The 27,032-nt window shown below is 43.9% G+C and overlaps 1 protein-coding gene across 2 annotated transcripts in view; it reads left to right on the top strand.

Annotated features, from left to right (window-relative positions):
- The window catches only part of AIG1 (androgen induced 1), a 234,197-nt gene that overhangs the window by 181,812 nt on the left and 25,353 nt on the right, over positions 1–27,032 (top strand). For both annotated transcript variants that reach the window (XM_082855613.1, XM_082855612.1), the window contains exon 4: positions 10,744–10,859. In XM_082855613.1, coding sequence (XP_082711739.1) covers positions 10,744–10,859 — 116 coding nt within the window. The remainder of the gene's footprint in view (positions 1–10,743; positions 10,860–27,032) is intronic.

Genomic DNA, 27,032 nt, shown 5'->3' with positions numbered 1-27,032 from the left:
GCATGTCACTCTCTGGAGACTCACGGCTCTCTGCTTTCGATTACACTCAGTCTAGTCCAAAACCCCTCTGAACTAATCCTAATCAACTTGGAAGCCACCAGTCTCAGGCATGAGGCTGTCAAATGTGAGTGTTTGCAGATGTCAGTGAAGATGGCAGGAATCCAGGAGGACAGATCAAGGCTTAGTCACTGAAAAATGCATGCCAGTGCATCGTAGCTCCAGAGCACCCTCGCAGCCGTAAGAAAAATGTGTCGTGACAATAAATCAATAACCTCTTGGAGATGATTCTTTTCTGAAATATCCCTGATTAATTATGCCAACGCACACTTGGCCACAGTACTTTGCTCCACCATTAACTTAATGCTTTTTGCGTGAAGCAGGATTATAACTCGTTCTCATAAGTCAAATTTGACATTTCAAATTGGGCTTTAAAGGTTTGGGTTATAGATTTTATAACGTCTTCATGTCAAACATAATTGCTCTTATTGCTGCAATCAATAAACGTTTGCCAATCAATCAGAATAACATTTATTTTATCATAAACAAGGCTAAATTAAAACCATTTGAAATCATTGTATTTGAAGACTCAGTGAAGAAGGTTCTTTAGGACCATGGAAATCTGCTTGTGTGCTGTGGTGGAAGAGTGCGGGGAAATTACCAAAGTTGATGGAAATGTGTTACTATTCTCTCACTTCAAAAGAATTAATGCCTCTCTACATTTTGTGAACATGTAGCTTTAGTTGGGGGACTTAGTCCCAGATGAATATGGTTTGGGGCAAAGTAGTCCCCTTCCTTTCTGTAATAGAAAATTATAATTTTTGTGCCTTCAAGATGAAGGTACTTTTTAAGTTATTTATATACAGCATCCAGGAACTTATTTTTTTATTCATCTTAAATTGCCAGGGTTTTTTTTTTTTTTAAATAGTAAAACTAATGGAAAATAGGATTTACCTAAGGGAAAGTCATACTATCATGGTCCTCGAACAAAGGTTTGTTGAGACCCTGTTAATTTGCCTGCACGGAGAAGAGAGCTGAGTGTACAGCGGTCAGTAAAGCTTGTTTCTTCTCCCTAAAGAAGTGTTCCCCACGCCTCAGGGTCCCCTTCCTTGGTGTTCACTGTAGCACTATGTGGCATATTAATATTCAGTATCTTCACAGCTACATCGGCCTAGAATAGTGTCCACATCACTCCTGTTAATAACAGCCCGTTGACCAGAACTCGTCCCAACGGCCCCACCTAGCTGTGAAGGGGCAGAGATCTGTGAGGGATGGTTCTCTGATGAGCAGAAAATGACCTTGCCTTGAGTGTGTACTAAAGAGAAGGTCCCAAATATCAAGGGGATTACAGTCAGAGAGAGGAGCATGAGCAAAGCCATGGCCATGGAAAGCCTCTTGGTGGAACGGTGAAGTTGCCAGTACAGAACGGTACGAGATTAGTCTAGAAAAGCAGGCTGAGTCCGATAGATAGTAAGTCTCTGAAGGCAATGCTAAGAAACTTGGATTTTGTCCTGAAGATACTGAGAATCTTTTAGAGAAGGGAATCAAGTGGTCAGAATAATGCTCTGACAGGGGACGATGCAGATGTGCATGCATGGGTGGACTCTATGGAGCTCGAAATAATTTTTGAGAAGAATGTGAATAACATACAATCCTAGTTTCTCATTTTTTCAGTTTCTTTTTTAATTTCAGAGCACTCCTAATAATGAGTTTCACTTTTCTCTACTTGCTCCCTGAACTTGACTGTGTGCTGTAAAGTTTACTGGTGACAGGAACATTTGATTAAATTTCCCTTCCCTTGCCTTCTCCTGAGACTGTATCTCCCATTGCTCTTCCTTCCACCCCTCTTCAACCCACCCACTAAATGCTTTCCAAGTACTTTTAAGGAGAGTAGACCAAAGAAAAGGCAAGGAACAAACACCAGTAGCATCTCAGAGGGTGCCTGCCTGTGCCAGCGGATTGGGGTTCTTCTTCTTCCTGCCGCTCTGCCTACCTGAGGCCCTTAGTACCCATGGGATTTATCCCCAAACATGAGCACAGAGCCTGGTCTGACAGCCTGCCCTTTAAACGTGGGTGCAGAGGCCACTCATCTCTCAGCCCCTGAGTCCCCCTGAGGTGAATGGCTGGGTGAGGGAAGGGCCAGGCTCCTTCTCGCAGGCACAGCCATGAGACCAAGAGCTTCCCTTCCCTGTACCTGTTCTTCCATTGACTGTTCCCAATCCTCACGTCTTCCCAAGGGCTTCACAGGTCATAGAGCATCACCGTTAAAGGATAAGCTCAGAAGCCGAATTGCCCAAGTCTAAGCCCAAACCCACCACCTTCCAGTTGGTAACCTCAAGCAACTTCTCAACTCTGTGCCTCAGTTTTTGTGAAACAGAATTGATGTTAACATATGCCTCAGAGGAGCAATGTGAGACGTAGATGACTTCAATCCGCGCAGAGGACTGCCATGCAGTAGATATTAGATGACATTATTGAGCACTTTGTCTTAAGTGAGGAATATCCCAAAATAAATTATTTTTTGTATCTACTGTACAAGCCACTTTTACTATAGAATCTCATACAATCCTCATGCAGCCCTAATGAATTTGGTCTTTTCTGAGCTGAGAGACTCCACGTTTGTATTAGCGTAATTGAAATGCATTCCCAAGAACAGCCAGCCGTCTGTTGGGGCAAGGATCTTTGTCTGCTCTGTTCTGGGATATATTTAAATACCTGAAATCGTGAGTGGCACATGGCAGGAATACAATCAGCATGTACTGAATGAATGAATGAACAAGCAAGCTTGGGGAGCGGTGTGTGTCACAGTAAAAACACAGATTTGTGGTCTGGTAGGTCTGAGGTCTGAGGCTGCCTGCACCGTTTACTAGTTCTACATGACCTCTGACAAGTTAATCCCTCTGTTCCTCTATTTCTTCATTTATAAAATGAAAGTGAAAATACCAATTTCAGGGCTTCCCTGGTGGTGCAGTGGTTGAGAGTCCGTCTGCCGATGCAGCGGACACGGGTTCGTGCCCTGGTCCGGGAAGATCCCACATGACGCGGAGTGGCTGGGCCCGTGAGCCATGGCCGCTGAGCCTGCGCATCTGGAGCCTGTGCTCCGCAACGGGAGAGGCCACAACAGTGAGAGGCCCGCGTACCGCAAAACAAACAAACCAACAAAAAAACAATTTCATTAGAGTTGCTCTAAGATTTAAACATGATGCTGGTGCAAAATGTTTAGCATAGAACTGAGCTTGTTTTAGTAGCTCAGGAAATGGTAGCCATTCTTATCACTGTGTATTTCTGCACATAAGTGAATGACGGGGGAAGCAACATACGACACAGAGGGATGAATGAAGTGATTACCGTGTTTACCTATCATATATATGCTTTGCCACAATTAAGACTAGCTCTCTTTTTTAACCTTTCCCCTATGCTGTTTTCATTATTATGGTAATTATTAAAGTAAAAGAGAAAAGAGTAGAAACGGGGAAATTGTAGGTAAGCAGGCTGAGGAGAGGTAGGGGAGAGGGGATGCTGAGGAAGACCTAGAAGAAAGTCATGGAGAGAATCAAGTCCATTTCTTGAGGAAAGAGCGAGAAGGAAGGAAAGGAGGAAGGAGAGAGGAGCATGTCGGTAGATAAATCTCTCCTCTCTGCAGTCCGTCCTCCACCCAGCCTCCAGCTTGCTCTTTCTACGATTAATACCCAAATATGTTTCTCCTGTGTCTGTATACCTTCAACTCTATGGAGGAGTTTAAGCCTATAGAGCTAGCTCTGCTTCTTACAGGACAAAGTCCATATACAAGTCTTCCACATTATGGCTTCTGCCTACCTCACCTGTCCAGACTTAAGTCTTCATGCTCTTTCTTGTCCTACAACGGTGACAGTCCCTCGGTGGTCTGTACTGTGCTCCACACACTATTTCTTCTTCTTGGCCTTGTGAATGAACTTCTTCCTTTACCCTTTCTTCTGCTTGTGAAGCCCTAGTCACACATAAAAACCCGGCTGAAATGTCTCCTGCTGCATGAATCCTTCCCTCAACCCGCCCTAGCAGACCAGATCACTCTGACCATTGCACTGTTGCAAGTCTGCACGTCTGAATGCATCTCATCATATTATAATCACTTGATCATCTGAGGGCAGTAATTCGAGGTGCTCTTCTGTGAGAACCCCAAACGCTAATTGTGAAATGTTCACGGAAGAAGTGAATATTAGGTCATTTTCAAGTCGCTGTTACGTTTTAAGGTACAATATGGGTTAATTCTGGACTCACATTCACAAAAAGAAGAATTCCTTTTGTTGGCCCACAGGCTGCTGGGCTGAAAAGAAGACACCACTCTGGAGCCCCCCAGTAATGCCACAGACGCTTGGCACCTTGTGGATACCTTCATTAGGAAGATTCAGGAAGAGATATTAACTTCTCTCAAGTCATATTAAAAATGCTTTTTAAATGCAAAAATAACAGCCCAGTAAAATGGTGCCACTGTCTTAGCGTAATTGTTTCTGTAATGCATCATTTGCTCTTAATTGCAAGGATATGCATGGCTTGGTTTAATGCGTGGCACTCTTTTGTTTATTTGGCCTAATTATTAAAACCATATCCTAAGAGCTGTCGGGGCTAATGTTAGAACTGGATGAGTCCACAAAGCATTCTGGAAATGCCTGGAACATATTGGCGCTTAATAAATATTGGTTCCACCTGAATCTGAGTTTCTGACCCTGGGTCACTTTTCTAACGTCATTCTGAGATGCCCGTGTAAGCGCATCTCAGGCGGATTTGACAGCCGGCAGGAACGGGTATCCAACACCACACAGGAAAGGCACAATTTAAAAAGCTCTGGCAGTTTCTGGGGAGATTCTGTGTCATATTGTACCGGCATCACCACATTAAAACCAGCACCTCAGCCCTTAGGAGAGGGAGGCCCGTGACGTGGGAAAGTTCCATTTGACTCCTGGAGACTGGAAACTACTGAGGTTAAAACGGGCAGTTTTCTGTCACTCAAAGCACTAAAATATCCCTACTGTGAAGAGAGTGAGGGAAGGTGGCGAATCCTGAGCTGACCCATCAGTAAAATTAATAACGACAGTTTCTGGTGGCAGGATAAAACATTTGGTCAGGGTTTCAGAGTTAAAAATGTAGGTTTTTTAGAGCCTGCATCAGCTTTGTTTCCAAGCTTCCTGGGATGACATTGCCGTGTCCTCACATCCACTGACTCTGAAGTTATGCTTGTTCCAGGGGAAGCCCCACCCCAGCTCTGTGCATGCCCCACCCAACTTTTCCCTGTGTTCATCAAACGTTTGCCTTATTTGGAGAGCCCAGAAGATTTGCAAAGGTTAGCATCAGTTAGTGTTCTGTGATTTTTTTTTTGCCAGTCTTTCTCATGTCACCCTTCCTATCATTTTAGAACACATTTTGCTAACACGATGGGCTTTATCTTCAAACTTGGAAATTCCGTCTTGCTTTATTACAGCACAAAAATGTCTATTTTAATCCCCTTTTACTCTAGATGTGGTTAAGGGGTGGGGGGGGGAGCAAAGGAACAAAATATTCATGTTACAATATGAAATTAATAAGAATTATTAATTTTACCTTTCTGTATCCTAGAGCAGTTTTCCATATTATTTTTATTTATGATATACCTGTCAATTGTTAGGACATCATAAGGACTCTCCCTCACCGCATCCTCCCCAGCAAGTCTGGTCACACCTCTAGCCCTGCCTGCAGGCAAGTACCCACAAGAATGCAGGTGCTCTGAACGTGTACACACACACACACACACACACACACACACACACACGCACACAGCCATCCTTCAACTTTTTATTTACGATCAAAAGTTGTTGTAGGATAGGGGCTTCCCTGGTGGCACAGTGGTTGAGAGTCTGCCTGCCAATGCAGGGGACACGGGTTCGAGCCCTGGTCCAGGAAAATCCCACATGCCGCAGAGCGGCTGGGCCCGTGAGCCATGGCCGCTGAGCCTGCGCATCCGGAGCCTGTGCTCCGCAGCAAGAGAGGCCGCGATAGTGAGATGCCCGCGCACCGCGATGAAGAGTGGCCCCCGCTTGCCACAACTGGAGAAAGCCCTCGCACAGAAACGAAGACCCAACACAGCCATAAATAAATAAAAATTAAAAAAAAAAAGTTGTCATAGGATATAAGAAAAACTAGATATCCTGACAACCATAAAGGCAAGAACTGTGGTCTACCGTCGTGGGGACCACCATGAGCACTACTCCACTGGAAGCCAGTAAACCAAATGCCGCAGCACAGGCTCCGGACGCGCAGGCTCAACGGCCATGGCTCACGGGCCCAGCCGCTCCGCGGCACGTGGGATCTTCCTGGACCGGGGCATGAACCCGCGTCCCCTGCATCGGCAGGCGGACTCTCAACCACTGCGCCACCAGGGAAGCCCCAGTCTCATTTTTAAGGAGCTCACCTGGCGATTTGATGCATCCATTACTTTGAGGACATTCCCAGAGGTCTGCCTGTACTCTACAGATGCAAATAAGTGGATATGGGGTTGCCGGCTCTCTCATTATCCAGGTAGGCAGGGGCTGGTCTGGCACACCTCGTGTTCAAAAGCTGCTTTTGCTTCCAAGGAAGAAACAATCCTTTTTGTCTTTCTTTTTTTAATTCATTTTTATTGGCAAATAGTTGATTTACAATGTTGTGTTAGTTTCTGCTGTACAGAAAAGTGAGTCAGTTATACATATACATATATCAACTCTTTTTTAGATTGTATTCCTGTATAGATCATTACAGGATATTGAATAGAGTTCCCTGGGCTATACAGTAGGTCCTTATTAGTTATCTATTTAATATATAGTGTGTATGTGTCAATCCCAATCTTCCAATTTATCCCTCCCCCGCTTCCCCCTTGGTAACCATAAGTTTGTTTTCTACATCTGTGACTCTATTTCTGTTTTGTAAATAGGTTCATTTGTGCCATTTTTTTAGATTCCACGTACAAGCGATATCGTATGATATTTGTCTTTCTCTGTCTGACTTATTTCACTCAGTATGACAATCTCTAGGCCCATCCATGAGGCTGCAAATGGCATTATTTTGTTCTTTTTTTGCAAATGGCATTTCTTTTGTCAAATAAATGTTGTTATTTGTTCTTTTTTATGGCTGAGTAATATTCCATTGTATATATGTACCACATCTTCTTTATCCATTCCTCCGTTGATGGACATTTAGGTTGCTTCCATGTCCTGGCTATTCAAAAAGATACATGTATCCCACTGTTCACTGAAACAATTTTCAATCTTTGTTCATATGGTATGGTAGCAGTACTCTTCTATTTAAAAAAAAAAATACTTTGGAGAGAAGGAGAAAGACCAGAGAACTGGCAGGTGAACAGAGTCCTCAAATCTTGTCTCATATTTTTTGTGTTGTACACTCTGACTACAGCCACAGATGCTAGAGCTCTGAAGTAATCTGGAGTGCTCCCATAATTCATTCGCTCCACTTGCCTGAATCTGTACTGTCACACAGCATATATTTTTATCCTTCTATTTATTCCACAGCAGAGTTTATTATAAAACTTCCCTTTAGTTTATAGGCTACTGAATGCCATCACAGATAATGAAAATATTTTTCCCCATAGCAAGTCCAGATCTTGTGTCATGTAGATTCATTTCTTTAATCTTGTTAAATACCATTAAGTTCCTCCATCAGTACCTAAACTTCCTACTCATCTGTCTTTCCATTTTTCTGGCAAAAGAACACCTGCTCATAAATCAAATAGTTTAGCATTTAGAAGGTACGGCTACAATTTACAGATAATCTGTTCCAGTGCATAGGTGTGTCTCTCATTGTATGTGAGATAATTTATGTGGTACAGGGGCCTGGCATTAAATACTATTGAATCACCTGGTGAAAAGGTAGTTCTCCCTCACTTATCTTTCAGTCCTTCTGATTTCATTTAGAAGAGTCTGTATTGCATTCTAGTATGTCTTTAATGCCCCTCTAATACTGACTAACAACCCTATTTAGCAGGCCTCAGAATCAAACAGGCAAACATGTCTATCAAACATTTATTAAGATCAATTAGTTTTCATTGTATTTGTTTTTGTGGTTATCTTTCTTAATGTGTTCCATTTATGAGAGTTTATACATCTCATAAGTTTTCCTTTAAATAGATTTATTTAAGAAAAAATGTGAATTGACTAAGAAAATAATTTTTGTTTTAAAACTCAAATAGCGTGGGACAGGACTGCGCTAGGACTTTTGACTTTAGTAGGCACTTTGCAATTGTGGGTCCCTTCCTCCATATGGTATTATTCAGAATGCTATATGCCACAGGAAAGAACTCATTTAGTAAAAGACGTTTTTCACAGTGAAAATCTTTTTATTTTGAGGCTCAACCAAAAAATAGTTCTTGTCTGTTGAGAGACATCGTAAGTGATCAGTCATGCACTCCCACAGGTTTTTTGAGTCAAAGATTATTTAACTCTGATATCTTCTAAAGATATAATTCGAATATAGAAAGCAGAGCATGGAATTTGGAGACAGACGGAATTGGTCTTGAACCCTCTCCAGACTTAATAGCTCTGTGATCTTGGGCAAGACAATTACCTTTTATGAGTCCTTATTATCTCATCTGCAGGATGGAGTTGGTAACTCCCACTTAAGATATGGTTTTGAAGATTAAATTATCTCCACCAATATTCATTGAGCCCCTCCTATGTGCCAGGCTCTTTTTTAAGTGCTACAAATACCACAGTGAACAAAACATAAGCTTACCGTTCTTGTCCAGCTGATGGTCTTACATGGAGTTGACTATTTCCTTGCCGGTTCTTAAGTCATTGAAGCAGAGTGTTGCCTGGGAGTGGATTAGAACTGAATTTCGTGTACTCTTAGTTCTAAAATAATTATCCCTCTTGCTGCTACAGATTTTGAGTCACAATTAGCTACCAAAGGTTACTTAGAGATTCAGCAAGACCTTTTGTAGATTTCTTTACCGATTTTTTTTTTCTTAGTTCATAAAACTTCAGCTACCTTCAGGGAAACATATTCGCTATAAATATTTTGTTAATATATACTGTTTATCAGTAAACATAATTTGCATTATAAATTTTTAGAAAGGCAGATACACATTCTTCAGTGCCTGTAAATTCTTGATGATAAACTGTTACCCTCATATAACATTTGCTGCTGGCCAGACTGACATAGGCACAGCTAGCCACCAAAAGATCTCTTGTCCTCACTTATGGAACAAGTAGCTCCTTTTTAGTGGTGATGATGCCAGAAATGGAGTGATCTGGAGAGATTTTCATCTTTCAAAGAGATTTTTTTTTTTTGCCTGGCATCACCAAAGCACATCCTAAGCTTTCCAGGTATGACATCTGATGATCAGCAAGTAGGCTAGGTAAAATAAAGTTAACTGGATAACTGGATAAGAATATTCAGGTTAGTTATTTGAACTTATATAACTTTATAGAAAAATGAGTGAATTTTTATTCAGTTTGGAGCAATGGAGGAAGAGGTAGAGCTTAGATATTTTTTAATATTAATGAGTCAAAAATAACATCATCATCCTACAACCCACACAGGCTATTAAGAGTCAGCATTATCTTCAGTGTAAACGTTTCATTTGCAGGTATTTTTCTTCTACAATTGATTCGATAAGTCTTGGCCTTAGGGCTAACTATATATTTGAATTTTACATGAACGCGCTATTGTAAAACTGTTGTTGGCATCTCAAATTGTTGCTGAAATTCCAGGCCAATGTTATCTGAGGTGACTAGATTATAGTGAAAAAAACCAAGAAAATAGATGTTTAAAATACATACTGTCTCTGTTTTAACACACATGTACATTTTGTGTGGTTCCCTTCAGAGCTAATTATACTGTTTTAAAACAATAACAGAGGGCTTCCCTGGTGGCGCAGTGGTTGAGAGTCCGCCTGCCGATGCAGGGGACGCGGGTTTGTGTCCCGGTCCGGGAAGATCCCACATGCCGCGGAGCGGCTGGGCCCGTGAGCCATGGCCGCTGAGCCTGTGCGTCCAGAGCCTGTGCTCCGCAACGGGAGAGGCCACAACAGTGAGAGGCCCGCGTACCACAAAAAAAAAAAAAAAAGAATCAGTTAAATAAATGTTGGTCAGGGAATTCCCTGCCGGTCCAGTGATTAGGACCCGGCACTTTCACCGCTGGGGCCCAGGTCCAACCCCTGGTCGGGGAACTAAGATCCCACAAGCTGCTCGGCCAAAAATAAATAAATAAGTAAATAAATAAATAAGTAAATGTTGGTACATCTATAAAATGGAGTTTTAAGCAGCTGTGGTCAGCGTTCATATTCTAGAAGTATTTCTATAATTGCATATCAAAAGGTCTCATGCTATAATCCCAAGCAAAACTGCATGCACAGTATGATCTTAACTTCTCAGCTGTGTATAAATAATATGCACAAAGAGTGAGGGAAAAGAACTTGTAGCAAAATATTAACAGTCCTAGTTTTTATTCCTTTCTTATGTTCCAACTTTTTTCCCTATATATCTTTCTGTAATTTCTATAATTTCCTGTAATGGGCATAAAGAAAATACAATTTTAAACATTAAGATATAGAAGAAAAAGAAGGGGAGCAATTGATAGACTGCATGTTTTCACGTCCATTCTACCTCCTAGGTGAGCCATGTACTGCTCTCTGCTGTGGCACTTTTGATAGAAATTGACACTATCCATTCTCCTACTGAAGACAAATAGCTAATTAGGGGTGATGATAAGAACCTGTGTCACCTGGTCTCTGTTCTTTTTCAGCACACGACGGTTTTGCCCTTTATATTAATTGAGATGAGGACATCACACCATGCGTATCCCAGCAGGAGCAGCGGACTGGCCGCCATATGTACCTTCTCTGTTGGCTATATATTATGGTAAGGACAGTGCCTGCTGGGCTTTCTTATTGTATTAGATTTTGCACTGCTAAATTTGGGCACATATTTCATTATGGATATAATCACTAACAGATTCACACTGCGTGCCTCATTTGGTCCAAGACCTGGGCTTTGTCTCATTTCCCCAGATGCTTATATTTTTAGAAAGTATATGCCAAACCTCACACAACAGGAATTTGTTGAACAATTCCATGTAAGCAGTGGTTCTTCCAAGGCTACATTTTTCAACTCTTTTTCAAACTAAATGTTTTTCTTGGACATCAGTTTTATTGCTTAAGGGCTTTTTTGCTTGGGATTTTTTTGTTGTTGTTGCTTTTTTTGGGAGCGAGGGAGTTGCAGCAAATGCAAATGAGGACAGAAGAAATGACCTCTTAGAGGAGTGACTTCTATCCTCTAAGTGAAACAAGTGAAAATGTACATTTTCCTGAGTCAGTTTAAAATTTTTCCAGAATTCGCTATTACATATAGCATGCATTTAATGGTTTTGTTTTGAAAAATTGGGGTAAATAAATAGCAGGAAATCTCTACTTTGTCTGTTGGGCATGAATAAGCCCCAAGTGTGAGGTGCCAAATTTATCTGATAAAAGAATTTTTGCCTGTTGAGTTTACTTCACTTTCATTTCAGTTCTAACCATGTTTTAACATTTCAGAATTATTTATCTTAAGATAATTTCTTATTTCTCTGTATAATTCCAAGTGCTCTTTGATATATTAGCATACACAGAGAAGGTCTCTCCCCTCAGCATTTCCGCCTCTTGGGACTCTCTTGTCCTGAGTTCCGGGTCACCATCACCTCCTTTAAGTCTTTAGGACTGAATCACGTTCTTCCAAACCCAGGACTGCACTTAATCCCACCAAAATCCTGGAGCACTTTGGGAGGTCCAGTCCCTGTGGAGCGTTTTGCTCCAGCCAGTCCAGAGATATAAAATAAAGGTCAGTACAGTACTTCACATACTTTGCCTGAATGATCACATAATGCTCCAAATCTGAACAAAAAGGGAATTCACTTTTAGGAAGCCACGCCCTGTGGCTGGATCTAAGGGGACATCCAGGCTACAGACCCCAGAACAAACATGCGGTCATGTTCAATTCCATCTGCCACTTCATTGATGAGTCACCGACTGTTCACGAGGACTGGGGAACGTTTGTTTTCCTAGTGACTTTTTAGATTTTTTTTTCTACCCAAAACATTAAGTATTGGCTTTCTCTGAAAGAAAAAATTCAAATGATCCGGGCTCACAGGTGAAGTGTGACTGTGAAATTATATCTTAAGAATGAATTCATGTGCTTTATACATAAGCACTTGATGTTCAAATGACTCTTATCTTTCAGAAGAGTCAGGTAGGAAAGCTAACAGTTATTCCAGGGTTGCTACGATGTTTACAACACGTCTGGAACTGCCTATAGATTTAGTTTAAAACTCAAATGCCCAGGGCTTCCCTGGTGGCGCAGTGGTTGAGAGTCCGCCTGCCAATGCAGGGGACGCGGGTTCATGTCCCGGTCCGGGAAGATCCCACATGCCGCGGAGCGGCTGAGCCCGTGAGCCATGGTCGCTGAGCCTGCGTGTCCGGAGCCTGTGCTCTGCAACGGGAGAGGCCACAGCTGTGAGAGGCCCCCGTACCGCAAAAAAAAAAAAAAAAAAAAAAAAAAATCAAATGCCCACGCTTCCCTGGTGGCGCAGTGGTTAAGAATCCGCCTGCCAATGCAGGGGACACAGGTTCAAGCCCTCGTCCAGGAAGATCCCATATGCCGCGGAGCAACTAAGCCCGTGTACCACGACTACTGAGCCTGCGCTCTAGAGCCAGCGAGCCACAATTACTGAGCCCGGTGCCACAACTACTAAAGCCCGCAAACCTAGAGCCCGTGCTCCGCAACAGGAGTACCCCTGCTCTCCGCAACTAGAGAAAGCCCACGCGCAGCAACGAAGACCCAACGCAGCCAAAAATAATAAATAAATTTTAAAAGTAAAAATAAAATGCCCTTCCCACCTCTCCCCGCAAAACACAGTCTCATTACTTTGCACTCATATTCACTTACCTGTGGGAAGGGAGGACTTTTACTCTGGGAACTCTGGCTGTATTTCTGTGAATTCATTTATATGCCATTAAATTATCTGAATCTTGTAGAGCCCCGGAGATTTTAGGAACTACATACTTTCTGATGGCTTTTCTTCCACTGTGGGTGCAATCAGTCCACATTCCAAAGAGACACGTGGGAAATACCACATAGTCTTCATTGTAGACCCCCAAGATCCCTCATTAGAATGAAGCGTGACTCGCGCTCTCTGTGCCAAGGGCGGCCTGCCAGCTCTGCACCCTCCCTGAGCAAACCAGTGCTTGTTTGGACACGCATCTGCATTAACCAGAGAATTCTCCCAGCTGTGTTCTGAGAAGGCTTCCAAAGTAGACCTTTTCCTTTGGTGCTCTGCCCTAGGCATTCATAGCTATGCCAAGAGCTAAACAATGCCCTTCACACCATGTCACATTATACAAACCCAGGGCTTTTAATTGTTATCCAAAAAGTACTGAGTTTGACTCCCTTCCGGACTATCTCAGATGCGACGTACCAGTGACACAACAGCAAAAGGTTCAGGGTGTGAAATCTTTACCATACCACATACCAGCGTCGTTCTGGACATTCCAGAACCTTATGCCAAAATGTAAGGAAGCATTCCTCTTGTCACAGGCTGATTATAAAGTAGATCTCCCTTAAAATCCTCTGTGTGGTTGAGCTGAATCTATACCTCCAAGGCTGCTGGCCAGCCTGCCTGTCTGCTTGGCTCTGATTCTAGCTTGCTGCCCATTTTCACAGGTCTCCCTACCCGTCTGAATCTGCTGTCTTCCTAGGTTTGGGTCACGAGAGTTGAGAAAGCGAGGGACACCGGAGCCCACTGAGCTCCCACGCTCAGTGGCTCCACTTCCCAGCCCCCATCTCAGTCCGACCCAAGCTCAGCATCTGAAGTCATCCCAGACCCTTCCCTTGCCCACCTCCACCTGTCTTTCCACTTACCCAGGGGTCTGGGGCACAAATATCCCCTGACCATTGATGGTGGGCTCTTAACTCCCTTTCTGTACACCTCTCCTCCACCATCACTCCTCCGCGCATTTCTCTGCACCTTATTTGTGACATTTCCCCCTAATGAGTGAGATGATCCGTATTCTCCTATGCAGGACACAACACAGAAGTCCCATTGGTTTCTAATGCAACAGGAATTATCAGGAATTGTACTGAGTACCATTTTGTCGACTGCTGTGCCAAAAGCGATTTTAAATATTACTGTATTTCGTTCCCCACATAACACTTTGAGATAAGCATTATCTGGCTCATTTTACAGATAAGGACACCAAAGCTTAGAGAGATGATATGGCTTGCCCAAGGAAAAGACACTATTTTTTGTTGTTGCCAGAACTACAGTTGCCCTTGAACAACGTGGGGCTTAGGGGTGCTGACCCTCACCACGGCGGAAAATCCGAGGATAATTTTACAGTCAGCTCCGTATACATGGTTCCTCTGTATCCGCAATTCCTTCATATCTGAGGTTCCACATCCGTGGAGTCAACCACTCTCAGATCATGTGGTAGTGTCGTTAAGTATTTACTGAAAAAATACCTGCATCTAAGTGGACCATCGCAGTTCAAACCTGTGTCGTTCAAGGGTGGACTGTATAGTGCAAGCCCTGGGGTGTGGCTGCAGAGTCTATACAGTGAACCACATATTCTCTACCCCTTCTTACTGTGTGAAGGGTAACCCTACGGGTGAACAAGTCAAGTGAGCTTTTAGTTTTTGTTTTGAAGCAATACATCAGTAGCAGCCAGGTCTAATCGTTAAGGCCACTTCCTGGGTTTGAATTCCCACTCCCACACTTAACCTTTCTGGGCTTTAACTTATTCGGACATAAAATAGGGACAGGGATAGTACGTACCTCATGGGGTGGTGGTGAGGACTCAGTTACTCTATGTAGAGCCCATAGAATTATGCCTGGCAGACAGTAAAAGCTTCTGTATTTGCTATTATTATTATTATTTCTACATTTGCAGTTCCGAGAAGCTCCTCAGCAATAGTAGCAAGAGCACATGTTTTCTTCTCAAGGGTCTGAGAATTTTAGATACGATGCTACAAGTCCTGATGCTACAAGTCCTTTCTCTTCCTTTACTCATTCTTGCTCACTTACACACTCTTCACTTTAAGAATCCAAAACAATAAAGGATGTAAAAATACAAATTTGTTTTTAAGTTTAAAAGGATCATCAGGAAATCTTGAAGGAGGGGCTGAGTAAAACAAGTGAACTTTAAGATCACAGGATGCTGACTGTTGTCACCCTCCAGTTGACAAATTCTACAAGAGCAGACGTCCTCACTCCACCTGGTGCAGGACTCCTGGTGGCCAGTCTGTTCCTTGGATGTGGTGCCTCCTCGCCAGCACCTCACATCCTTGTCTCCCTGCAGTATTGCTGCTGCTGCAGCTCTGCTTTTCAATCTGCAGGGCACACAAACAGGAAACCACTGCAGATCCTAGGAAATTTACATCCCCAGGGATTCAACAGTGGGTCTCCTGTGTGCTGAGGAGTCTTCTTGCTGCCTCTGGCCATCACCCCCTCCCACGGTGGTTCTCATTCAGCCAGAGCCCACCTGAGATCTAAGGGGCCGTGCATAGTACATGCTGACCACTAAATGCAGGGCACAGTCAAAAGCAAGGAGGCATTAGTGAAGTGGAGAAGATGGGTCCTGGGAGTGTCTTCTCATGGATAAACATTTCTTATCACTGCAGTGAGCTTATATAAAGCAAAATAGAAATTTCTGTTGTCTCAGGGCCCTAGTTGTTTTTGATAAATTCCACACTCCAAATCCTACTGCCCCAAATGTGTCCATTGTACAACTTTCCAACCTAGAAAGTAAAACAAAGTAAAGTCATAGTGAAGTGTGATCTTTCTTTTATGATATAAACGTAAATTGTCCAAAATCAGAATTTTATCACCACCAAACTTGATTTTGCCTCCGCCGTGCAATTGCAGATTTTTTTTTTTTGTTTTCTTATTGAAAGGTTTCTATATTTCCTCAAATTTTTGCTGGAAACATACCTCATTTTTAAAGTAGAGAAAAAATTCTTAAAAGTAAAAATAAGAGTGTACTCTAATTAAGAAGTCTTGGAAAGAATATTAAGCCATGAACGAGTAAAAATTTTTTGCATAAAATTTGCACCTGCTTCACTAAGAAAATTAAATTTTGGACCACATTAAACTCCTGTTTAATTGGATGTTTCTTCACCAGTTAAACAGATCTGGCCAGCAGATGACCAGCATTTTCTTCTGTTCAACTTGAATCTTTCACTCAACCATAACTGCCTCTCTGTTGACTTTTACATCTGGGATAGTGTGTGAAAGTTTTCCTAATTCCCTGGCATCGGAAAACTGGAACCAAGCTGAAAGAGTGACGTGCTAAGTGCCTCCCATTGAAGAGAGATACCTTTCTTGGGTCTTTTTTTTTTTTTTTTTTTTTTTGGTACGTGGGTCCCTCACTGTTGTGGCCTCTCCCGTTGCGGAGCACAGGCTCCGGACGCGCAGGCTCAACGGCCATAGCTAATGGGCCCAGCCGCTCCACGGCATGTGGGATCCTCCCGGACCGGGGCACGAACCCGTGTCCCCTGCATCGGCAGGCGGACTCTCAACCACTGCGCCACCAGGGAAGCCCTCTTGGGTCTTATAAGAGACGGCCAGAGGACCCTGCTTCCTCACCCATCCCCAAAGCCATCCACACTCTTTGCCATGCCCATCCTCACCACCCTCCTTCCTCAGCCTGGCTGGGGAAGAGGGAGAGGGTCTTTGCATTCTTGAGTTTGGGGTCTAGGGGAGCTACTGGGAAAGGAAGTGCCTCCCCACACTCGCCAAAGCCAGTTAGTTGTGAGAGGCTCCAAACGAAGCCCTGGTAAATATCCAGGCTGAGACAGGAATCAGACTTGTTAACCTTCCTTATGCCTCCTACCTGAGCAAAGAAAAGGGCATTGGGAGGATATGGCAGGGTGGAGGGAGGGGCAGCTGTAGAGCAACCTAGATCCTACCATCGTAAGTGGCAAAGGTACATGGGTAAGTTTCTTGTGGATCTGGTGTGACATCAAGGGAGGTTGCTGGGCTTGAACTATCCACTCAAGAAGGCCAGCCCCTGGACAAGGGTTTCCCAGGGGCAAAAAACTAGAAGGTTCTGCTGTGGGCAGGAGCCAGGGGGTGTTGAAGAGGGCAAGCTGGAGCCAGCCAGGCTCCCACAACGTCTGCAAGTGGAGAAACCCTTCAGAGACCCCCTACAAACCTCCTGCCTATGTACCCCATGCACAAGTGAGCATCTGAGCAACAGCCTCACAGCCTGAATCAGTGGGAATTTGGTATTAGCCAGAGGAGCAGTGGCAACCACTTGTACAACTATGGGCAATGAAGGCAGAAGATATTCATCCTCCCATTTCACTTCCTGGATGGAGAAGAGACATCCCAGAATCAGGATTTACCCTCCCCTTCTCCATCAAGGCACTGGAGTGGAGGACAGCATGAAAATGTCGAGTCCCCTCCCGCTCAAGGCTCCAGCGATAATCCTGGTGTGTTCAAGGAAAGCAGAAGGCCAGTGTGTTGGAGCAGAGCAAGAGGGAGAGTGAACAGAGACTCTTGGGGTGGAGGGAGGGTCATGTAGGACCTCGTAGGCCATTGTAAGGACTGTGTCCTTAATTCAGAACGAAACTGAGAGTCACTGGAAAGTTTTGAACAGAGAATTGACATGATCGTAGACGTTCTTAAAACTTCACTTTGGCTACTGTGTTAAGAACAGATGGGGGCAAGGATGGAACAAGAGAACAGTTAAGAAGCCATAGAAGTCATTTTGGAGGGAGATGATGTCGTTTGGACCAAAGTGGTAGAAATGGCAGTGTGAGAAATAGTAGGATTCTGAATATATTTTGAAGATAGAATCAACTGTATTTCCTGTTTAATTTAGACCAAATCCAAATTAAACTCCAGACTCAAACCCCTTTAATACTTTTTTTTGGTTTTTTTTGTGGTACGCGGGCCTCTCACTGCTGTGGCCTCTCCCGTTGCGGAGCACAGGCTCCAGACACGCAGGCTCAGCGACCGTGGCTCACGGGCCCAGCTGCTCCACAGCATGTGGGATCTTCCCGGACCGGGGCACGAACCCGTGTCCCCTGCATCGGCAGGCGGACTCTCAACCACTGTGCCACCAGGGAAGCCCCCTTGAATACTTTTTAACTTCAGTGTGTGATAGGCAGAATAATGATACCCAAAGATGTACACATCCTAATCCCCGGAACCTGTGACTGTGTCACTTCACGTGACAAAAGACACTTTGTGGATGTGATTACATTAAAGATATTGACCTGAGGAGATTAGCCTGCATTATCCAAGGGGGCCCAATCTAATCTTAAAAGGAGAGACCCTTTCCCAGCTGTGGCCAGAGAGAGACACGACTGGGAGAACAGTCAGACAGACGTGCTGTGAAAAGGACTCAAACGACATTTGCTGGCTTTGAAGATGGAGTAAGAAGCTATGAGCTAAGGAGTGGGGGCTGTCTTTAGAAGCTACAAAAGTCAAGGAAACAGATTTTCCTCCACAGCCTCCAGAAAGGCGTGCATCCCCACCAGGATCTTGATGTTAGTCCCGTGAGACCTGTGTTGGATTTCTAATTAGAAGATAAATTTGTGAATTAGAAGATAAATGTGTGTGGTTTCAAGCCACAGAGCTTGTGGTAATGTGTTACAGTAACAATAGACAACCCATACACTTGAGCAAGTCATTTAGTCTCTGTGGACCTCAGTTTCCCCATCTGAAAAAAAAAGAGGGTGGTGATACTTAGGATTGCTGTGAGAATCAGAAAAATGGGTACAAAGTGCCTGCCACGTGATCGGCACTCAGTACAGTATCCATTGTTGTTGGTCCGTGTTTATGCTAAGAATACTCAGTCCTTAGGGAGCCTGAATGAGCCCCTTTCTGCATGTTTCTTCACTCGTTAACCTGTCGTGCTACTCTGGCAGGTAGAGGTCCATATCCTTGAAGTCAGACAGTCTTTGTTCAGATGCCCTCTTCCTAAGGGCTTTGAGCATATTACTTATTCTCTCTTAGCCTCATTTTTACCACCTCTAAAATGGGAGGGAACGCCTGCACATTATCTCCCACTAGAGATAATAGATTATTGGGCACGTGGGTCACTCAAGAAATGACAGTATCTTTCCTTCCTCCCAGGCGATAAAAATCCTGAGTGCCCAAGTCTCTGTGAAAAGGTCTCATTTCTCTCTCTTCCTCTTTTCCCCACCATCCTTATTTCCATTTTATCCTCGGCTCTTCTTAAGGATTTTGGTCCTACTTGGTGGGGTTTTTGTCTCCTTGCTACCTATTAAGAATGTTAAAGAGTGTTCTGAAACTTTCTTATGCTTCTTGTGCTAAGTTATTCCCCAAGCTCGGCTTTTCCCCTGAGATTTGAGAATGTCATTGCTTTCCCATTATTCCAATCTGTTTGTTTCTACAAACACTTTGTGTAGTGGTGGTTACTGTTTTCTTATCCTCTGAGGAGGAGAAGCCTATCTAGACAGCTGAGGACTTGCCGATTAAGAGTGTGGCTTGCACGCGACTCCTCAGAGCGTCCGTTTGGGTGCTGGCTGAATCAGTGTCTTAGATCAGCATCTGCGCAGAAGAGGTTTTTGTGTATCATCCATCTCAGTTCCCAGTGTTTATTATTCTGAGTTTCATCTTCTCTTACCCCAAACAGCTGGCTCTCAGACATCCTGGGTATACACGAAGAACTAGAATTCCCCATATGCTAGTAACCAGGCCCCTCACCAAGACCATTTTATATGCGCTTATGACCTTTCCCCCACTCCTCACTCCACATCCCTGGCCTCCATCCACCCCAGCACTCCTACTTCGTTTCCCTGCCGTCTTCCGGAATCGCCGTTTCGATGCTGCTTGTGCCTTTGATGCTATTGGCAATTTTACTTTGTGTTTCTCCAGCCAGCTCTGCCCATCCCCCTCCTCCCTGTGCCCTGTCGCCGCTCAGCAGACGGGCTAGTCTTTAACTTCGCAGAGAACGTAAAAAACTCTCTCGGCATCATTTGCTGGCTCTTCCCACCCTACCCAGACCTCAGTGCTGGAGTTCTTTGGAGTTCAGCACACGGTCTTTTTCTCTGTTATTTTTTAATTTTTTTAGTACGTCTCCTCCCTGGATAAATCCATCCACTCCGTGTTTACAACTACCTCCACCTCAGATCTCCAGCTCGGAGCTCTCTCCTGATGTCCGCTCACAAGCTTCTCACACTTAGCAACTGCAAACCAAAATAATGCGGTGCCTGCTTTCCCAATCACACCCCCAAACCTGTATCCCCTTGGCATTGCCACCCATCCAGGTATTCATGCCAGAAATCTATGAACCTCTTCAACCCACCTCTCTTGGGCCTATTACAGAGAATCATCCAGCAGTTTCTAGCTTTACCTCTGAAGCACTGTTAGAATCCGCACACTTTGCTCCCTCTCCACCGCCAACACCACGGTCCAAGCTCAGTCATCCCTCTGCTGAACCACTGCTTAGAGCTGGCATTTCCCCACTGCCACCCCATCTGCATGGAGGACCCCTCAGCTCTTTTTTAAAAATACATATGATCATGCCACTCCCTTGCTCAGAGAATGTGGATGACTTCCCATTGCTTCTAGGGATAAAGTCCAAAATTCCTTTACATGGCTTAGGGGACCTGCATTACGTGACCCCACCGACCTCTCTGGCCTTATCCCCGTCCTCTTCCCCCTTTGCTTATTACAGCCACGGTGACCTTCTCACTGATGGTCAAGAGCTATATGTATCTTCCAGCTTCAAAGCTTTCACCTGCCCCACACCACCATCCAAACTCCATCTCTCCTCAGTCACATCACCCATAATTATTAGTTACAAATCCTACGCAGCCGTCAGAGAGTAGCTGAAATCTCTTTCTCAGGGAAGACCTTCTCTGATTCCCAAGACTTGGGTCAGCCCCTCGGTGGTACACTACTGCAGTCACCTGTTCATTTCCATCTAGGAAGTTAAAAACCAGTCGTAGTTATATGGTTATTTGGTTAATTTTTTTTTAACATCTTTGAGTATAAGTGCTTTACAATGGTGTGTTAGTTTCTGCTTTATAACAAAGTGAATCAGTTATACATATACATATGTTCCCATATCTCCTCCCTCTTGCGTCTCCCTCCCTCCCCCCTCCCTATCCCACCCTTCCAGGCAGTCACATAGCACCGAGCGGATCTCCCTGTGTTATGCGGCTGCTTCCCACTAGCCATCTATTTTACATTTGGTAGTGTATATATGTCCATGCCACTCTCTCACTTCGTCCTAGCTTACCCTTCCCCTTCCCCGTGTCCTCAAGTCCATTCTCTACGTCTGTGTCTTTATTCCTGTCCTGCCCCTAGGTTCTTCATGACATTTTTTTTTCTTAGATTCCATATATATGTGTTAGCATACAGTATTTCTTTTTCTCTTTCTGACTTACTTCACTCTGTAGGACAGACTCTAGGTCCATCCACCTCACTACAAATAACTCAATTTCGTTTCTTTTTATGGCTGAGTAATATTCCATTGTATATATGTGCCACATCTTCTTTATCCTTTCAAAGTCTGCCACCCAGATCCCCTCCCCTCACTATCTAGAGGGAGAGAAAGAAAGTTGAAATGATCTTCAAGAAAATAAAAAGAGCTTCTTCGTCTACAGTTTTCTAAGGATTTATACAAATCCATTCTCTTTAGATATCACATCAATCAAATTGTCAGAGAAACCATTCTTAGGATAGATTGCTTAATAAGAGAAATTGTGATGGTATGTGAGTTTTAAATACAAGCAGATAAAGTAAGGAAACAATTTTAAATTATATATATTTTACACCTACCTTACACTTAGCTCAATAATAACCATGTAAAGTGTTTATGATACTCCTACCATCTCCTCCTCTGATGTTGAATTTCAGCTTTATTGCCACTTCTCCTACTTGCCTGGTTCATTTAAGTTGCCAACTGACGTTGATAGACGTGTAGGAGGAAGCTCACAGTCTGTGCACCTTGCCAGAGTAACATCCTATAGGGGATCCTGGGGAGATGACCCAGTTCAGGCAATAAGAAATTCCAGGTAGAGGAAAGATGCATTCATTAGCCAAAGTACAGCCTCTCCATTTCCCTGAGGGGAGCCTCCTCGATGTCTTTGACAATGTAACAGTATTTTGAAGGCTCAGAACACATTCTCTGGTGGCTGCATGGGTGGGATTACGTAAACCTATTTGCCGTGATCCCAGTCCCTCCTTCAGCAGATGATTTCCACAGCCTGCAATAACTGGGCAGAAGCATGTTCCCCGGCATTGCATCTCCCACAGCACCCAGCAGTGCTGGGCTCCCAGGAGACACAAAATGAAAACCAACTGAAAATAATTCAGATGAGGAGATATCTGCGCCAGAGTTGAGTTTATACCCCAAGAGTCAAAAGAAATTTACAGCCCCAAAGACCTTTTGTTTGAGATATAATGGAAATGACAAGAGAACTTGGTCTAAAATACCCATGCAAAACTTTGTCTTTATACATTTAAGTAGGCCCATTTCCCTAATAATTTCCAAAGTAAGAGAAGGAACTAGTTTGATTATTATTATCATATTTTAATTCTCCCATATTCTGAAAGAACCAGGTCCATGTAGATTCAGGATGAAATTCCTTAACTGTCTGCAGCAGGTATTTATTTATTGAGTCCCTCCCATGCGCCAGGCACGGTGCTAAGTGCAGGAGGTAAACAGTATATAAAGCTTTGGCTCTGTCCTCAGGAGCTTACAGTCTGTTGGAGGATACAGGGAAATTAAAAAGCAATTACCCTGGGCTTCCCTGGTGGCGCAGTGGTTGAGAGTCCGCCTGCCGATGCAGGGTACGCGGGTTTGTGCCCTGGTCCGGGAGGATCCCACATGCCGTGGAGCGGCTGGGCCCGTGAGCCATGGCCGCTGAGCCTGCGCGTCCGGAGCCTGTGTTCCGCCACAGGAGAGGCCACAACAGTCAGAGGCCCACGTACCGCAAAAAAAAAAAAGAAAAGACATATTCGGGTAGATGAATCTAACATAAGATATGTACCTCTGCCAGGGCAAACTTGTACTTGTGAACTAACTCGTACAGAAAGTCAGTGTATCTGTGTATCTGCCAGCAGTCCATTTAAAAGTGTTTGCAGTGGCCAATGCCGGACTCATCAGAGCCCTGCTTGCAAGTCCACATCAGCTGGAGTAGCCAGAGAGCATATTTGCACTCAGAGGAGTGATCATCTTAATTGTCATTGTGGTTGGTTCCAGGGCTGTGCATCTGTTTGTGTTCTAAAGTCACTAACACCAAGATACTTGGTGATCCCACCAGACCACACGGTGCACATTGTGTTGGCATATAGGTCCTTTCCAATATCAGCATCACATCTTTAGGTTGAATTGGAAGCATTCCCATGAATGCCAGGATTCCATGCCCAAGAAGAATGGCTGGAAAGAGCTCCCGGATCTCAGAGCCTCCCACGGCTGGAGAGCCTCAGCTGACGTCGGGGAGCTCCGTTCTCTTCTCCAGGGAGGACAGTAAAGCCGCACTAGCTCCTGTTTGACAACCAGGATGGGGTAGCACGTCTTCTCCTCGATGTCATGTACAATTTCTGCTGTGGTAGTGAAGCTGGAACATCTTTGTCTCACAACCGTTAGAAATATTCTTCCCAGTATGAGCTAGCTCGGTCCAGAAACAGGATAACATGGAGCATGTGTAACCCTCATAGATGGGCATCGTGTGGGTGACAGCATCACCCCAAGTCTGTACACGCAGCAGTGTATGACCAGAGGCGCCCAGGGACGGCACAGCTGGAAGAGCAGCATGCACGGCTGGTTACTGAAGGGGTCAAACAGGACCTGTGACAAGTGGCCTTGAGGTTCAAGGGAGCTTCACTAGGGAGAGCATGGTGTTTCCCAGGAGCGGCCGGAATCACGGCAGTAGGTGTGATGCCAGATCCCCCAGCTCAGCCAGTAGGAGCAGAGCTACGCTCATCAGCATTCTTCTCGGACAGACACCTCTCTTGTGCTGGGTTCACCGTCCGTATGGCTTTCCTCTGCCCCATACCTACCATCACGTCCTCTTATCTTTGGCAATAACAGAAGGTAACCAGGCACAGGGGTTATCGTCCCCAGCAGAGACCCCTTTGCTTGTGCCCGAGCCATCGCTGAGGGAAAGAACAGTGAGTTCTTGATTCTTCCTGTGACCTTCATTTGCTGCACGCATAGATGGGGAGGAACTGGCCGTGAAGCAGTGACGGTACCATTTCACACTGTACTCAGCTATTTATAACATGCTTTCTGAAATTCTGTGCATACATTTGGTTTAAAGTTTAGTACATCCAGTTGGAGGTTTTGTGTAACCAAGGAACGCTAGGGGTAATGTGTCTATGGAAGGGACTTGGCCTGATCTGACGGCTCTTCAGCCAGCTGACAATTTCTTGTGAGCTGTTCACCCCTCTGGGGCCTGATCGGATCTGAACAGAGCACTAATGACAATTTTTGGATTTCTCTAGAGGCCCTGTGAGATCCCGGCCCTGCCTCCCTGTGCCACCTCCTCTTCCCGTCCTTGCCCTCCCACCCTCCACCCTCCAGCCACACTCCACTTCTTTCCATCCCTCAGAGCCGCCGTGCTCTTTCTTGCCTCAAGGCATTCACACATGCTCTTCCCTCACTGATCACCTGATTTCCAGCCCAACCCCTTAACCTACTGAGAGGTTATCTACCCGCCCTTGGATTTGTACCTTAAACATCACTTCTTCCAAGAAACCTTCCCTGATTCCTCATCTAGTTTAGGTCTGTACTGCTTCTTCCTTCCTGCTTCTTGTTTATTTGGAATTACTCCTTAGATATCTGGCTTTCCTACTGGATGGGGATGTCCTGAGGGTGGGAGCTAGGCTGCTTCTGTTTTTTCTGTATCCCTACCTCCTAGAATAATGTTTGTGCAAAACGTTTGTCAAGAGGGAAGAGATATGGGGATATATATATATGTATATGTATAACTGATTCACTTTGTTATAAAGCAGAAACTAACACACCATTGTAAAGCAATTTATACTCCAATAAAAATGTTAAAAACAAAAACACAGAAATGAAAGAATGAGGAAAGGCTGTAAGCAAATGTTAAGGTTTGGTGACCACAAGCTGAGTAAGTTACCTCTTGATTTCTGTTTTCATTGTGACATGAAATTATCTAAATGCAAGGAGAAAGGTGGTTGACAAAGAAGGGGGTTTTTGTTTTGTTTTCTAAAGAAAGAATAATATAATATAACCCTCTTATCCATCACCTAGGTTCAACAATTCTCAATATATTGCCAAACGTGTTTCATCTGCACCTCTACCTTGTTTTTTTATAGAGATATAATTTACATACCATAGAATTCACCCTTTTAAAGTGTACAGTCCAGCGGTTTCTAGAATATTCACCAAGTTGTGCAACCATTACCCTAATTCCAGAACATTTTTATCACCCGCAAAAGAATCCCTGTACCCTTTAAGTAATCACTGTCCCGTCCGTCCCCTCTTCCCCTAGAGCCCAGCAATGACTCATCTACTGTCTGTCTATATGCATTTGCCTCTTCTGGACATTTCATATAAATGGAATCACACGAAATGTGGTCTTTATGCTGCCTTCTTTCCCTTGTCATAATGATTTCAAGGCTCATCCATGTTGTAGTACAAATTCATACTTCAGACACTTTTATGGCCAAATAATATGTCATTGTATGGATATACCACAATTCTTTTATCCATTTATCAGTTGATGGACATTTTTGGATTATTTCCACTTTTTTGGCTGAAGATGGAAATGTGAAGGTATAAGGTATCCACATAATTAAAGGGAGAAGAGCTAACAGGGAAGCAGAAGGATGTCAGGCCACAGAGAGGACCCATTTGAATTGAGACCCAAAATAATGCTGCACAGGCATGTAACTTTATGGCACACAAAACCCTTTCAACGCGAGCTCTGCCTCTTCTCCAGAACTGCACAAGCCAGTTCTACTAATCTTCTTGTTCCCCAAACCTCCCTTGGTCTCTTCTTACCTCTGACATTTGCATTATTCTCTCCATGGGGACCATTTTCTTCCAGGCTTTACTCCCACATGCAGTCTATCTTTGAGTCTCAGATCAGATGTCACTTCCTACAGGAAACCATCCCTGACACTCTGGGTCTGTGTTAGGTGCCCCTTTCCAGTCCTCCCATGGCATCCCCGCAGTCACTCATCAAAACACTCACAGCACTGCTCTGCAATCTCATCCCTGCACCACTGCCAGGCTGGTGGGCAGTAACTACTACGACATTCTCCATGTGATCCTTAGTGCCTCAGACAATGCCTGGTACATAATCAGGGCTCAGTACATTTTGAAGGAATAAATGAACGAATGAGTGATGCATACTTTCAAAACCGTGAATCCATGAGGGTCAAAGACGATAAGAACTGGGGTAGGATAGTAATATGGCTGTCTTTCCAACACACTGACGGTTGCAATTCCTCAGAGATAAATTTTCACACCCTTGATAAGTGAGAACTAGAGTGATTAATGTTTTTCAAAACATATTTATTTGTATTTCTGAACAAGTTTTCCATCAAAGTTGGAAATTAATATTTCAGAAATATTAGTTCATCAATTCTTCCATTCTCTTTCTTTGTCCACATTTGGTATTCCATTCTTGAATGAAGGTCTCTAGAATATAAATCAAAGTGGCAAGAGGCTGTTCACGCAGGTGAAAACAGGTAAAGAAGAATAGGGTACTAGTCAGGATTTCAAATATAATCTAGCATTAGAGAGATAGACTCTTAATTGACACTGGAAAGGGTGAAAGTGCTTTTTCAAAAGAAAGAAAACTACTAGTGATATACCCCCCATGGGGTACCATCAATTTTGTTAACTCAATTTTTTATTCCTTTTGTTAACTCAGTTAAAATTTTGACTATGTATACTCCCCCAAAATATTAAATATTATGGAAAATTAAAAATTTTACTAGCATAGTCAGTTAATAGGGATAGTCCCTGAACTTAACCAAATAAATCCCTCTTTAAAATGCTTATGCATATAAAATTCAGCAACATTTAAAACATTGTATGCTCC

Source organism: Leucopleurus acutus (genome assembly GCF_964270905.1).
Source record: "Leucopleurus acutus genome assembly, chromosome: 15".
Taxonomy (NCBI): Eukaryota; Metazoa; Chordata; class Mammalia; order Artiodactyla; family Delphinidae; genus Leucopleurus; species Leucopleurus acutus.
Note: the sequence above shows the minus strand (reverse complement) of the source record. Positions and strands in the feature narration are given on the sequence as shown.